The sequence below is a fragment of the Corvus kubaryi genome, unplaced genomic scaffold (assembly GCF_017639235.1).
Source record: "Corvus kubaryi isolate FWS band 111438036 unplaced genomic scaffold, C.kubaryi_AGA036_p1.0 37284, whole genome shotgun sequence".
In the NCBI taxonomy this organism is placed as follows: domain Eukaryota; kingdom Metazoa; phylum Chordata; class Aves; order Passeriformes; family Corvidae; genus Corvus; species Corvus kubaryi.
The window spans coordinates 1,071,901-1,084,919 of record NW_024581088.1 but is presented as its reverse complement, the minus strand read 5'-3'; the positions used below and the strand labels follow the sequence as shown (position 1 = coordinate 1,084,919).

The 13,019-nt window shown below is 52.6% G+C and overlaps 1 protein-coding gene across 3 annotated transcripts in view; it reads right to left on the bottom strand.

The window, feature by feature from the left end:
• Positions 1–2,543: 2,543 nt before the first annotated feature.
• Positions 2,544–13,019, bottom strand: part of CALN1 (calneuron 1) — a 125,209-nt gene continuing 114,733 nt past the window's right edge. For all 3 annotated transcript variants that reach the window (XM_042025868.1, XM_042025867.1, XM_042025866.1), the window contains exon 6: positions 2,544–9,293. In XM_042025868.1, coding sequence (XP_041881802.1) covers positions 9,166–9,293 — 128 coding nt within the window. In that variant the 3' untranslated portion in view covers positions 2,544–9,165. The remainder of the gene's footprint in view (positions 9,294–13,019) is intronic.

Sequence of the window (13,019 nt, the reverse complement as noted above, 5' to 3'; positions counted from 1 at the left end):
ATCACAGCAACAAAGGCAGCTGCAGGGCCACAGAGTCCCAGAAGGGTTTGGGGTGGAAGGGACCTTAAAGCCCATCCCATCCCACCCCCGCCATGGGCAGGGACACCTCCCACTGTCCCAGGCTGCTCCCAGCCCCATCCAGCCTGGCCTTGGGCACTGCCAGGGATCCAGGGGCAGCCCCAGCTGCTCTGGGCACCCTGTGCCAGGGCCTGCCCACCCTCTCAGGGAACAATTCCTTCCCAATATCCAACCTAAAACCACCCTCTGTCTGTTTGATCCCATTCCCCCTTGTCCTGTCCCTCCATCCCTTTCCAAAGTCTCTCTCCATCTTTCCTGTTAGCTCCTTCAGGTCCTGCAAGGCCACAGTGAGGTCACCCCAAAGCTTCTCCTCTCCAGGTGAACAATCCCAGCTCTCCCAGCCTCTCCTCCCAGCAGAGCTGCCCCATCCCTCGGATCACCCTGGAGCCTCCTCTGAGCTCCTCCAGCAGCTCCAGCTCCTCCCTGGGCTGGGCCAGGGCTGGGGCAGCTCTGCAGGTGGGGTCTCACCTGAGCACAGGGGCACAGGGACACAATCCCAGTCCCTTTCCTGCGGCCCACGCTGCGATCAGCCCAGGGCTGGGGGGTCTCTGGGTCAGCCTGAACCTGCCTGGGGAAAGGTGTGGGGTCAAACCAAGACCCTGCTTCAGGTTTGGACTTGGGAAGGCCAGCCACAGCCAGAGGTTTTAGGTGGGACTGTGCCTGAATTTCACTCAGGGTAAGGAAAGGTTTATTTCTTTTCCTCAGGACTTGGATTTCTGTAATTAAATCCCAGGCCTTGGCCAGACTCCTTTTAAACAAAGCAAGGAGCCAGGGTGTGAAGTGCTGTGCTGTGTGATGACCTAATCCAAATCCCACAAAGTCTGGGAATGCTTCCACTGACTCCCTGGGAGCTGGGTCAGACCTGTGCCGTGGCTCCTGCCCATCCTCGGTGCCTGGTCCCACAGCAGCAGCAGCAGCAGCCCCCGTAACCCTGATGGGGCACAGCTGAAGGATGGAGGCTTTTGGGGGGTGTTTTCATCTTCATTTCTCCATTAATGGAGAGCATTAAATTAACCATTCAATCCTTCATTAATGGAGAGTGTTAAAGTAACAAGGGAGCTAAGCAGGCTTTGGTGGAGCTGGGACTAGGGCTGTGTTCGTGGGATGGTTCTGGAGGGACACAGCAGTTTGCCCTCAGGCCAGATGTGGGGTGTTCTTCTCTCCTAAAGCTGCTTTTCTCCTGCAGGCAGGGCTGATCCCCTGCTGCTGTCGAACTGAGCTGTGCTCACCTCTCTGGGGGGGGCAGAGGATCTGTGGCAGCAGCAAATTTCAGTTTCTGGACAGCTCTGGTGGCTGAAACTCAAGGTACAAACCTGGCTTTTCGCTGAGGACACTGAACACGCTGACCTGCATAGAACAGCTTCCAAAGGACAAGTGTGGGGTGCAGGCTCCTCCTTCCAGCCAGGAATTCCTTCAGTTACTCATTCTATGGTAAATATACAGGAATTCCTTGAGTACTTTTGATTCATTCCTGTGATGAATCCGGGCTCATTCCTGAGCCATTCATTGGAAAGCTCTCCAGTTACATGGGAGGTCACTGAGAGTGTGCAGTGCCTTGGTTTGGACTTACAAGCTTGGTAAACATGGATTTCCTGCAGTGCTTTCTGCCCTGTGGCATTCCCTGCCTGGATTGCAGGGATTGCATGGAATTGCTCAGACCCAACCTGTCACAAGATCCCAGAATGGTTTGGGCTGGAAAGGACCTTAAAGTTCACTTTATTCCATGGGCAGGGACACCTTCCCTTATCCCAGGCTGCTCCAAGCCCTGTCCAGCCTTGTCCTGCCACTGTGACTCGGACCCACATGGGGGAAGCTGATTTCCAGCATCAACTCTTCCCCTTTCAAATTGAATTTAGGCCCCAGGGGCAGGAATTGTGGTGTCAGTCATGGACCTCACCATCCCCTTGTCCAGCAGGCCGGGCTGGGCTGGCACCCGTGGAGGAAGGGCTCCAGGGAGATGAAGAGATCTGGGTTTGTTAAGGGACAAAGGGCTCTCCCTAATCATCACAGAGCAGCTGTCAGGCCTTGGCAGTACCAGAGTCAGGATTAAAGCTGGGCGCAACATCCTTCTCCCAGCAGTAACCCTGCCCCAAGCCCACCTGAGCTCAGGGATCAGCCCCTGGCTCTCTGGAGGGATAAAAAAGGGCTTTTTAAGCAAGTGTTGACCTTTCTCTCCGAGATCTGGCCAGTTGTGGCTTTGCCTTCCAGAGGAGAAGTTCAATCCCTCCCTCTGGCTTCCTGTGCATCTGGAATTGCTGATCCCATTTCTCCAGCCAGGAGCTCTGTCTGTAGTAACGGCCTTTTAAATATGCAAATCTATTTTCAAAGCAAAATAACCCCCCCAGTGTTCATGAGTCTCTCAGAAGGAATAAAGGGTCCCTGTCCTAATATTTTATGCAAATCTTGCTTTTGCTCTTGTACTTGGGCATGAATAAATATCAGTGCTTCAAAAGAGGGAAAAAAGCTTCATCAAAAGAAAAAAACCTTTATTTCTATTGCATAAATAATGATAAAATTAAAATATTTTTATACAGATTATATATTTACAGTAGAGTTTGGTTAGAGGGAACAGCTGATACATATGGCATTCAGATTTCCTTTATACACTCCTTTATACACTCGGATAACTTGCAGTAACATAGGATTTATTTCAGGTGCATGCCCAGTTAATTTATATTAATATTTACAGTATTTTATACAAAGGTTTTTTGTTGGAATTTTTTTTTTTTTTTTTTACTATTATGCTGCTGACTTTGTGAATTTTTGTCTTTAATTAAAAAGCCATGTCTTTCGTTAACGAGCCAAAAAAACCCGGTGAGTTTACAAATGAACAGTAAATGGCTGGGAAACATGAAATGGTGACAAAAAGGAGACACAGGGATTAGTGGAGAACTTCCTAGAGATGAATCAGGAGGCGTTGATTCCTTAGATCCTGCTATGGATTAAATGGCAACAGGCTGGATCCCGGGCTTATTCCACTTGAAGCCAATTAACTCTAACGAGTTATTTCTGACTGACCCTGGAGCCCTGCTCTCCCTTCCTGCCCCAGCCCAGATAAATCTGAGGAACAGGAGCTGCTGTAGGGGCTGAAGGAGCTTTGGCTGCTCTGGGAGAGAAGCTCAGGACTGTGACCCCATCCTCGGGCTGCTGCGGTGGGGATAGAGGCAGGAATGTGAGGATCGATGTCAAAACCATCACCTGCACCCTTTGGAGCTGCCCCCAGCAGGGGCAGGACGTGCCCAAGTGCTGGTGGCACCAGAGGGGGGCTCCTGGAGCCACCTCAGAGCTTCCTGACGTCTCCTGGTTGGCTGATGGAGACACAGGAGCAGCTGAGAAAGGGAACATGGACCTCACCTAAAGGGGGTAAATCCAGCTGCTGGTTTGGGATGCTGGCAGAGACAGGCCAGGAACAGCTGGGGAAGGTAACTGGGGGGAAAGTGGCAATTTCATTTAGCAATGGTTTTCAAGGCTACGAAGTGTTTTGGTCTGTCTTGACAGAAAATAAAAATGTCCTGTGGTACTTTCATCATCTGATTGTCAAGTACTGAGCTCTGGATCCAGAGGATTCCTTTTTTTCTCCTTTCCCCCTCTTCTGGGGCTGCAATTATTTTGTAGTGAAGATGCCAAATTACAGCAGCTTTCCAGGCTTTTGCTGCTGGGAAGGTGTAAGGGGAGCACACTTCCAACTAAAATGGTGTTAGATCTGCTGCCCATCTTGTGCTTGGTGAAGCTTCTGCACTTCCTAGAGCTGCCTAAAATGTCCTTCTTGGACTGGAGAAACATAGACCCAGTCCTGATAGCAGCCAACAACATAAAGAGATGGAAATGTGGTGAAACTTTTTGTTTTCTGCATTAAATTCCTGGGAAAGGAACAGGTTTTAAGTGATGCCAGGGAAACGTAATTGCACTGTCAGAGCACAGGAGGGTAAAATAATGGATTGAAACCCAGCAAGTTCTGTACATCTTCATCAGTGGAATGAAAGCGTGATTCAGAGCCAAGAAAAAAAGACACTTCATCAGATTCTCATTTTAGAAGGGTTGGTTTTTCTTCTTTCAAACGCTCATCCATAAAGCAGGAACTAAATCATGGATTACAGGGGTGGATGAAATGAGGGACTTAATTCTCAGAGATTTTAATGTAATTCCTCCCACTGCTTCTCCCCTCGCTGATCCAGGGGGGCTGTGCTCCTGTCACCTCGGGGTGGTGACAGCCCTGGCAGCTCCCAGCACGTGCAGGGAACGAGTTTTCCATGGGAACAGCGGAGAGTCCCCTTGTCCCAGGGCCCTCGCCAGGAACAGAGCCCCTCCCAGTCACCTGGAGCCCCTCCCAGTGCCGGGGGTGGCCCGGGAGATGTTTCACTCTTCTGCACCAGGCAGGAGGATGCGGAGTGGGGTTTTGGGACAAAATATTCTGACGCTTTCCATGGAAAAAAGGTCCAGTGGGTACTTGGCTCACCCAAACAGATTCCAGCCATCCAGAGTGGCGTCCTTGGGAATGTTTTCTACCTTGGCTTCTTGCTTCCTACCTTAGTTCTGGATTTAAAACCTCTCTTTACTTGGCCCCAGCTCAAAAAGATGGGTTCCTATGGACATCTCTTTTTTACAAAGCTGCTGGAATTAAAGCAGCCAGCATCCAGCCCTTCCAGCACACGTCCAACAGGTGAAACCTCTGGATAACCGGGATGGAATCTCTCAAATTACCTGGATTACACCCAGATATTCAGCTCTGGCTCACCGGGGAGCAGGGACAGGAGCTGGGAGTGCTGCTCCCTGCCACCCTCCTGCTCACCCTGGACCTGGGTCTGTGATCGCTGTCCCAGGTGCTGACGGTGACTGGGGGATCTGGGGGTGCCCATCAAGCAGGAAGGGAATGATTTTGGGAACTCTTTAATTCCATATCACTTCCCGCAGCATGGGAACACCGTCCTGCCAAAGCCAAGCCTCCCTCGTTTCGATCTTTCAATTATGTTGACATTGCTTCTGATCAGGAATTCCTTCCCAGTGGTGCAGTCGTGGAGGGGCCAGGCTCCCGTGGGTGGCACAGGAGGTGACACACCTCCAGGTATCACTGCCTGTCAGCAGGATCTGGCTCTCCAGGGCCACCAGCACCACCACCATGGAATGCCCTGAGTTGGAAGGAACCCACAGGGACCTCAAGTCAGCTCCTGGCCCCGCACAGGACTAAGCCACTGCACCTGTCCTGCCTGGACACTCCCCAGCTCTGGTTTCCTCAAGGCTGCCCGTAAGGAATGCCTTTGGCTCTGGCAGGTGAGCAGTGTTCTCTCAGCAGCTTTTGCTGGAATTCTCTTCCCCACGGCCTCCAAATTATTTCAGCATTGATGAGCCTCTGTTCCTTCTGCTGGCTTCTCCAGGAGCAGGGAATCAGGCTCCCTGCTAGAGCCAGTGGCTGAAGCCAAGGTCAGTGGTGAGCAGGGGCACAGCCTTGCAGGAGCAGGAACCCAAATCTTTCCCACCAGAGCTCGAACCCCACATGGAGAACCTTTCCAAAGTGTCCTCAGCAAGCCCAGGACAGGCAGTGCTCAGGCTGAGTGGATTTCACTCCCTCCTGAATGAAACCGAAGCCTCTCTCGGCCTGAAATCATCACGTCCCTCCTGAAGCCTTCCCTGCACGTCAGTCCCCTTAATTGCACACAGTTTTTTGTGGCCAAGCCAACAGAGCTGCTCACGAATTCCTAATAATTTCCTAATCCATGAGCAAAGCCCCTGTCCCACTGCTGGGAGCTGTTTGCGCATCCCTGGAAGTCTGGGATCGTGTGTGCTCCGCCACAGTGGCACCCATGTCACGAACAGCCGGGGTTGCCATGGCAATCTCCTGTTCCTCCAGAGCTGCAGGGCTGAAAAGACACTTCAATCCTCCTGGAACTGGCAAGAGCAGAAGTTTAGAGCTTTTTCTGACAGCTCTGCTGCAGTCTGGGTATTTTTTAAAGTATGTTAATTAGCACTTAAATAGGGTTTTTTTTTCCTTAAAGTATGGGATGTGGGGTTTTTATTTTTGTGTCTTTGATTCTTCTGCTTTCTCCCCCCTCAGCTTTTGCCATCAGGTTCCAATCAGAATTTTACTGCTCTATTTTTACCTCCTGTCTGTAAAAGCAGCAAAAAGCCCTATTTTTCCCTCTTGTGTAGAAGGAAAAAAAAAAAAGGAGATAAATGGATGTTACATAAATGGAGCCAGGGAGGGAGGTAGGAGACATCCAGTGCTGCTGGATGGGAAGGATGGGAAAGTAGTGGGGAAGGAAAGGATGGAATCACTTGGCCTGATCCATCCTGCATTGCCAGGAGTCACTGAGTAAAGAAGGGATCTCTTCACAACGCCTGGAGAGGGAGCAAGGCTGCTCTAGGAAGGGAAAGGAGACCTCTGGCAAGACATGACCCTGATTCATCATGGAAAAATGAGGTTCCCTACAGAAAAATCACACCCAAAGCCCCCAAAATCCTGTACCCAGTAAAATCAGTGGGGAGTTGTGCAATGAACTCTACTGACACCGGGCTATGGCTTTTACCAATATATTAATTACAGGTTTGGTTTTACAGATGGAGCTGCGAGGGGAGGATGGCTCTATTTACAAGGGATTGTGGAGCATGCATGGGGGAATTGTGGAGCCTTCCAGAAAGCTCCACGGAATGCAGACAATCATCGTCCATGAGGTGGCTGCTGGGCCTGGACTCTGCTGGGGGTTTGTGGCACATGGGTGAGGGAATGTGGGGAAATGCCCGGTTTGGGGCTGTGGGTTTGGGCTCAGCGGAGGCACCGCTCTGCCCCATGCTCCCCCCATCCCTCCCCTCCACCTCCATCTGCCCACGCTCACTCCAGCACAAACCCAGGGACAAAATGAGTATTCCTCGGTGGCAAGGAACATTTAGACTTTTTCCCACTGCTGCCACCTTTTCACAGACCCCTGAGACCTAAACGTGGGGATGAATTTCCTTAAAATTATCTCCAAGCTCATTATCTGCAATGTTCAGCACAGAAAATGTGCCTGGGCTCCCCAGCACCGAGAATCCCCCACCAGAATATCCCACAGATATTCTGCTGCTGCTCTACAGCAAATGGAAATCTCTCCATCTTCTGGGAGACTGAATCATTTTTTTTTTATGGAATATTCTGCAGCTCACCTCTATTGGTCACAGCAGAACAGAAATGCAGTAGTTGTGTGTTTGGGAAAGGCAGAAAAAACCAACTCAGCTGCTGTGGAAAAGGTGTTGTCTTTGGGATGGAGGGGACCCCGGGAAAATGGCAGGAAAAAGTGGAGGTGGGAGACTGAGACACCTAAAAGTGGCTTGGGTTTAAAGGGGTGGTGGGAGACAGGACAAACGAGCAGCAGATTTTTAAATTAGGCTGCTAAAAATACAGGTAAATGTTGTCACTCAGACTGGTAGAAAAGAAAGCCCTGGAACGAGTGTTCGGGATGCATCCAGTGTCAGTCAATGGCTGCAGTGTGGGATGAGGGAAGCTGGGGGTGTGCAGCCCCTTGGGGAGCCATCCTGCCCCTCCTGTGGCACAGGGAACACGGAACAGTCACCTCCACGTCCAGGAGCAAGATCTCAGCGTTCCTTGGCGTGTCTGGGGCTCTCCCAGCACAGCCACCCCACTCCAACACCCGAGTGCCTCCACGGAGCTCCCTTGGAGCACTCCATGATCACCAGCTGGGAAACCCCTCCCAGGAGGGCAGGAGGTCACCTCTGTCCTGGTGTGGCACCCAGGGGCACAGTCCATCCAGAGGGAAATGCATGGATTTGTGTCAAGTTTCAAAGGAAAACCACCTTCCCAAGTAATCCTGGCTCCTTGCGCTTCCCGTGTGGTGTCCCTGCTCTGCATCATTCCCTCTTCTCCTTGCTGCTCCTTAAAATGTATTCCAGGAAAAACACCCAACGCTCCCCGGATCTGGAAGTCTGACACACTTCAAATGCACGGGGGTGGGCTCAGGTTTGGTTCCTTCTTCTCCTGCTGCGCTCGGCTTTTCCGCCGGCCCCCTGTGGAGCCTGCCCATGGGATGGGGGTGGTGGGATGGATCCTGGGAGGCAATGGAGAAGTTGGCTGGTCAAATCCACCCTTCACCATGTGGGTGAAAATAAAACCTCCCCCACAGGACGACGTCTGCCATGGAGGTTTCGCTGCAGATCATAACCAGGCCACATGAAACGGAATAAATTAAAGTTGTGCAGGCAAGGAGAGGAGAGGAAAGCTCAGGAAGAGCTTCCCTCAGGATTTTCACCTGGGAAAAAATTCTTGAATGTAGAAGAATATAGAAGAAGGGTAAAACTGCTGGAGAGCAAATGTTGAATACGCAGAGAGGCCCAAGGAGAGGGAGGTTTAGCTGGCGCTGGTGGTGGCAGAGTCCCTTGGAAGACTTTGCACAAGTTCAGCAATGCCCAGGTGGGAAAGCGGGGGGTGCTCCTCAAGCCCTGATTCGCAGTCGGAAAAAAATGGCCAACAGACTCCTGCTACCCCACAGTCTCGTGTCAAAGGTGGAGCTGATGAAGCAAAAAATAGACATTTTGTATGGTGCTGGAAAATTCTCCCCTTTTTTCCTCAGAAAATACTGTACAAGGATGCTCTAGCTCCCCTCTAATGCCGTAAACTCCATGGCATGGTCATAAGGGAAACGGAAAGTGAAGCTGGAACACGTGGAACAAAAGGAATGGGACTTGCTTGTGGCAATGCTACGATCAACTTCCTGGGAATGTGGGCCCGGCGGGAGCTCCGTGGGATAGTCAGTGGGCCCTGGGATAAGGACAAGTCACGAGGCTGGGCCTCCTTCAAACCGCAGAGCGCCGGATCCCAGTCTCCTCCGCGTTGCCATTGCTGTTTCGAAGCAATAATTCGGGACTCCTGGATATGGGATTATTGCATTAGGAAACAAAACCTTTAAAGCATTAGAACAGCCCTTTGATGTCCCTGCCAAAAGGATGTGGTTGGTTCACAGGACACGCTGCTGGCTCAGGCTCCTGCTGCAGGCGCCGGCTGTGCCCGCGTGTCGGTGCCGTGGGATCGGGGCGGGAGCTCTCCCGGGGTGCGCATGCATGGCCGCCATCCCGCTGCCAGGACTCTTCCGTGCCGTGCCAGCACTACTCCATGCCGCTGCGCAGGATCTGGTTGGCCGCGATCAGCATCACGCTGATGATGAAGGCCATGGCGAAGGCGCAGATGAGGCTCTTGCGCACGCACGTCTGGCGGTTCTGCTTCTGGGCGTGCACTGCGGGGACAAGAGGGTGGTCAGACAGCGCCAGGCGTGTGCTCCCACCTGGAGCAGCTCAGGAGTGCTCCTGGGCTCTCATTAGAACCCTCCTGTCCTTACTCTAACCCTGCTGGGACATTCCCAAACAACCCACCTGACCTTCCAGGGCTTCCAAACCAGCCCATCTCAATCCTTCCTAATATTTCAGGAACTCCTCTCCCTCACTGTGGCTTTTGATCCCTTTAAATGCTCTCACAGGGATATTTGGGGTTATCCGTGTATTTCTTTGAAACTCTTCGTGAAGTTGGAATCGTAGAATGGGTTGGGTTGGGTTGGGCTGGAACTGACCTCAAAACTCATCTTTGTCCCATGGGCAGGGACACCTCCCACTGTCCCAGGCTGCTCCCAGCCCCAGTGTCCAGCCTGGCCTTGGGCACTGCCAGGGATCCAGGGGCAGCCCCAGCTGCTCTGGGCACCCTGTGCCAGGGCCTGCCCACCGTCATGGGGAACATTTCTTCCCACTCTCAGACCTAAACTTCCCCTCTTTCAGTTTGAACTTGGTTGTCTCTAAAGTTCTTTAATAGCAATTATCGACCTTGTGTGAATCCCTCCGACTCATCCTGGTCAACTGGGAATGAGTGGGAAATCAAGAAGTGCTCCCTGATGACCCTCAGGCCCTCCCATGACAATTCCCAGGAGTATCCATGGTACATGAGTCACTTTTCCAAACTCTTTTAGGTTTTCTATGCTTAAGCCAAATCAGATTTATTAAGAACCTTTCCAAGTGAATGCTTGCAGAATAATTGTCAAACGAGGTGAGAGCAGCAATTAAAAACCAGATGGAGTTGGGATTTTTAGCACTTGTTTTATTTAATTTTACTTTTTGCTAAGCTCATCAGTGAGGATTCGTGCTGTGACTCAATAAAGCCAGTTCATGAGTCTCTCTTGGCCTCCCCACATCTGAATGTCAGAGCCATGTGTGGTGTTGGGGCACTGTGGAGATTTGTTTGCAAAGGCCTTGAAGGTTCCCCCAGGCAATCCTAGGATGGTTATGGCTGGAAAAGCCCAGTTATAACCCCAGCACCACCACCATGGTCACCACTAAACCATGTCCTAAGTGCCACATCCACACTTTTTGGACACTTCCAGGGATGGGGGTTCCACCACTGCTGGACAACCCTTTCAGTGAAGAAATTTTTCCTAATTTCCAATCTAAACCCCCCCTGGCCCAGCCTGAGGCCGTTCCCTCTCCTCCTGGCCCTGTTCCCTGGCAGCAGAGCCCGACCCCCCCGGCTGCCCCCTCCTGTCAGGGACTTGTGCAGAGCCACAAGGTCCCCCCTGAGCCTCCTTTGCTCCAGCCTGAGCCCCTTTCCAGCTCCCTCAGCCGCTCCTGGGGCTCCAGCCCCTTCCCAGCTCCGTTCCCTGCCCTGGACACGCTCCAGCCCCTCAGGGTTTTTCGTCATGAGAAGCCCAAAATTGAACACAGCACTCAAGGTGCTTCAGCAGTGCCAGCACAGGGGGGAAATCCCTGCCCTGGTCCTGGCACAGCCCAGGTGCCACTGGCCTTTTTGGCCACCTGGACACCCCTGGGCTCATGTCCAGCCATTGGCACCAGCACCCCCAGGGCCTTTTCCAGCTTTCCAGCCCCTCTGGCCCAGCCTGGAGCATTCCATGGGGTTGTTGTGACCCAAGTGCAGGACCCAGCACTTGGCCTTGTGGCCCCTCCTCCAACTGAGCTGTCCAGGGCAGCCAGGGAAAGCCAGGAAATCATCACACACAGGATGGACAGCTCTGCCCAGCTGCTCTGGGCCTTGCTTTGCTCTTTGGGCTTGGTGTGCCCTGAGAAGGGACATTCCCATCACCTCTTCCTCATGGATGGGCTTGTGAAGACAGGAGACTTTCAAGTGGTTGATGACAACCACAAAACAAACCTAAAATGCAGCCAGGGACAGGCTCCAGGTGCCCATGTTTGGAAAGAGGCAAGAGAATATTTTTAGAATACATGGAAAAACCCCTTGTTCTGATCCAGTCTTGCTCCTCATTGCACAGAGAGCCCTGGCTGCTGGGTTTGAATTCCAGTTTTCTCCCCCATCACCTCCTCTGGCTGGTGTTCAGCAGTGCCTGTGCCCTAATCCCAGCTCCCAGAGGTCCCAGCTCAGTGCCAGAGGCACGGAACCCTCATTAGGGAGGGTTGGAGTCATCCTGCTGCAGCCAGGGAATGTGAGTGGGGGCCTCGCTGTGTTCTGGGCAGGGAATGAAATCCCCTGCCAGCAGCTCTCCCAAATTCCTCACTCTCTGCTTGCACTGCTCTGCTCCTGGACTCCTTCCCTGGCTTTTATAGAGCACACGGGACCAATGCTGTGGCTGCTGGCTTTGTGCACGGTGCCCTGGTGCTTTGACAAGCTCGTTCCTGCCCAGCTGTAGTTATTTCTTGATGTACTTTTCTATTATTTCTGCACTTCGAAAGCACTCCCAGGCAGCAGAGAAACCACTGACACCACCAGCACTGCTGTCAGGGTGGGGCTGGTGATGGGAACAGCAGCCCAAGGCTGGGCAAGGCTTTATTGGGATGACGAACTCACCTCTTCACAGATGAAAGGAGTAAAATGTGCTCGGTGTTTGTGCGGAAGTGCTCCTGAATGGAACAACTTCTCTGTTACAGAACAGAGCCTGAAGGCAGCAGGATGCAGGGAAGTCCCAGTTACTGCTCTTTACCCACCAAACAGCCAAATTGCCTACAGACAACCCCAGGGGAAAGGGGAATGTCTGTGGAGGGCCAGCCAGACCCTCTTGGTGCTGGCTGGGAATTACTCCAGCAAGGAGATGGGTACCAGTGCTCCCCTACTCCCTTGAAATCCACAGGGAGGCAGAGGAGCTGGAATTCCTGACGTCCTGATTCCCGGAATTCTTCCCTATGTGCTGCCCTCTTGAACATGAAGTTCCATTTAACCCCCCTGCTTACTGGGGAGGGTTTGCTCTTAGTTCTCTCCTTTCCCTAAATCCATAATCTTTGAGCACGGGGTCTGTGCTTGTCCTGCTGGTTCCCATAGCTGGCATTGCCCCAGGGCTGCATGCCAACATTTGGGTGCCCGTGGGAGTTTTTGACATCCATGGAACACGCCAGGGGTTGGATGTAGACCTGGTTCCTTGGACATGGGCAGAGCCTGAGGCTCCTCTGGAGGAATCCTCAAGCCTTCTTAGGGGGAAGAGCAACCCAGAGGTTTCCAACACCCATCAGACCTCACGAGGCAAAGGCAAATCAAGGCCGGGCCATTCTTCATCTTCTCACCTGTCTCAGGACAGGCTGCTGAGGAGAGCTCCCTGGCTGGCACAGCGCACTGCCCCTAGAGCTGGTTAATGGGGTTAATGGGGCCAGGCTGTCACGATGCCCACAGTGGGTTTGGGAAGCGCTCCCAGCACGGGGAGCCTTCTCTCCTGCAGGAGAGCAGCTCCTCACAAGGACAGCAGCAGTGTATCCGTAGGGCCCTGTCCCAGCCCTGCCACGGGTGAGGGATGGCGGCTGCTCTGGCTGCCACCAGCGTTAGTTTTGGTTTAACAGGTCACTTTTTCCTTGCCAAGCTGAGCTGAGCGGGGCAGGGAGGGCACGGAGGAGCTGCTGCTGCATCCCATGGATTTGAGGGTCAGGAATGAGGGTGGAAACCCCCTGGCAGGCAGCAGGGGAATGTCCAGGTGTGGAGAAGGGGATGTCCAGGTGTGGAGAAAGGGGAATGTCCAGGTGTGGAG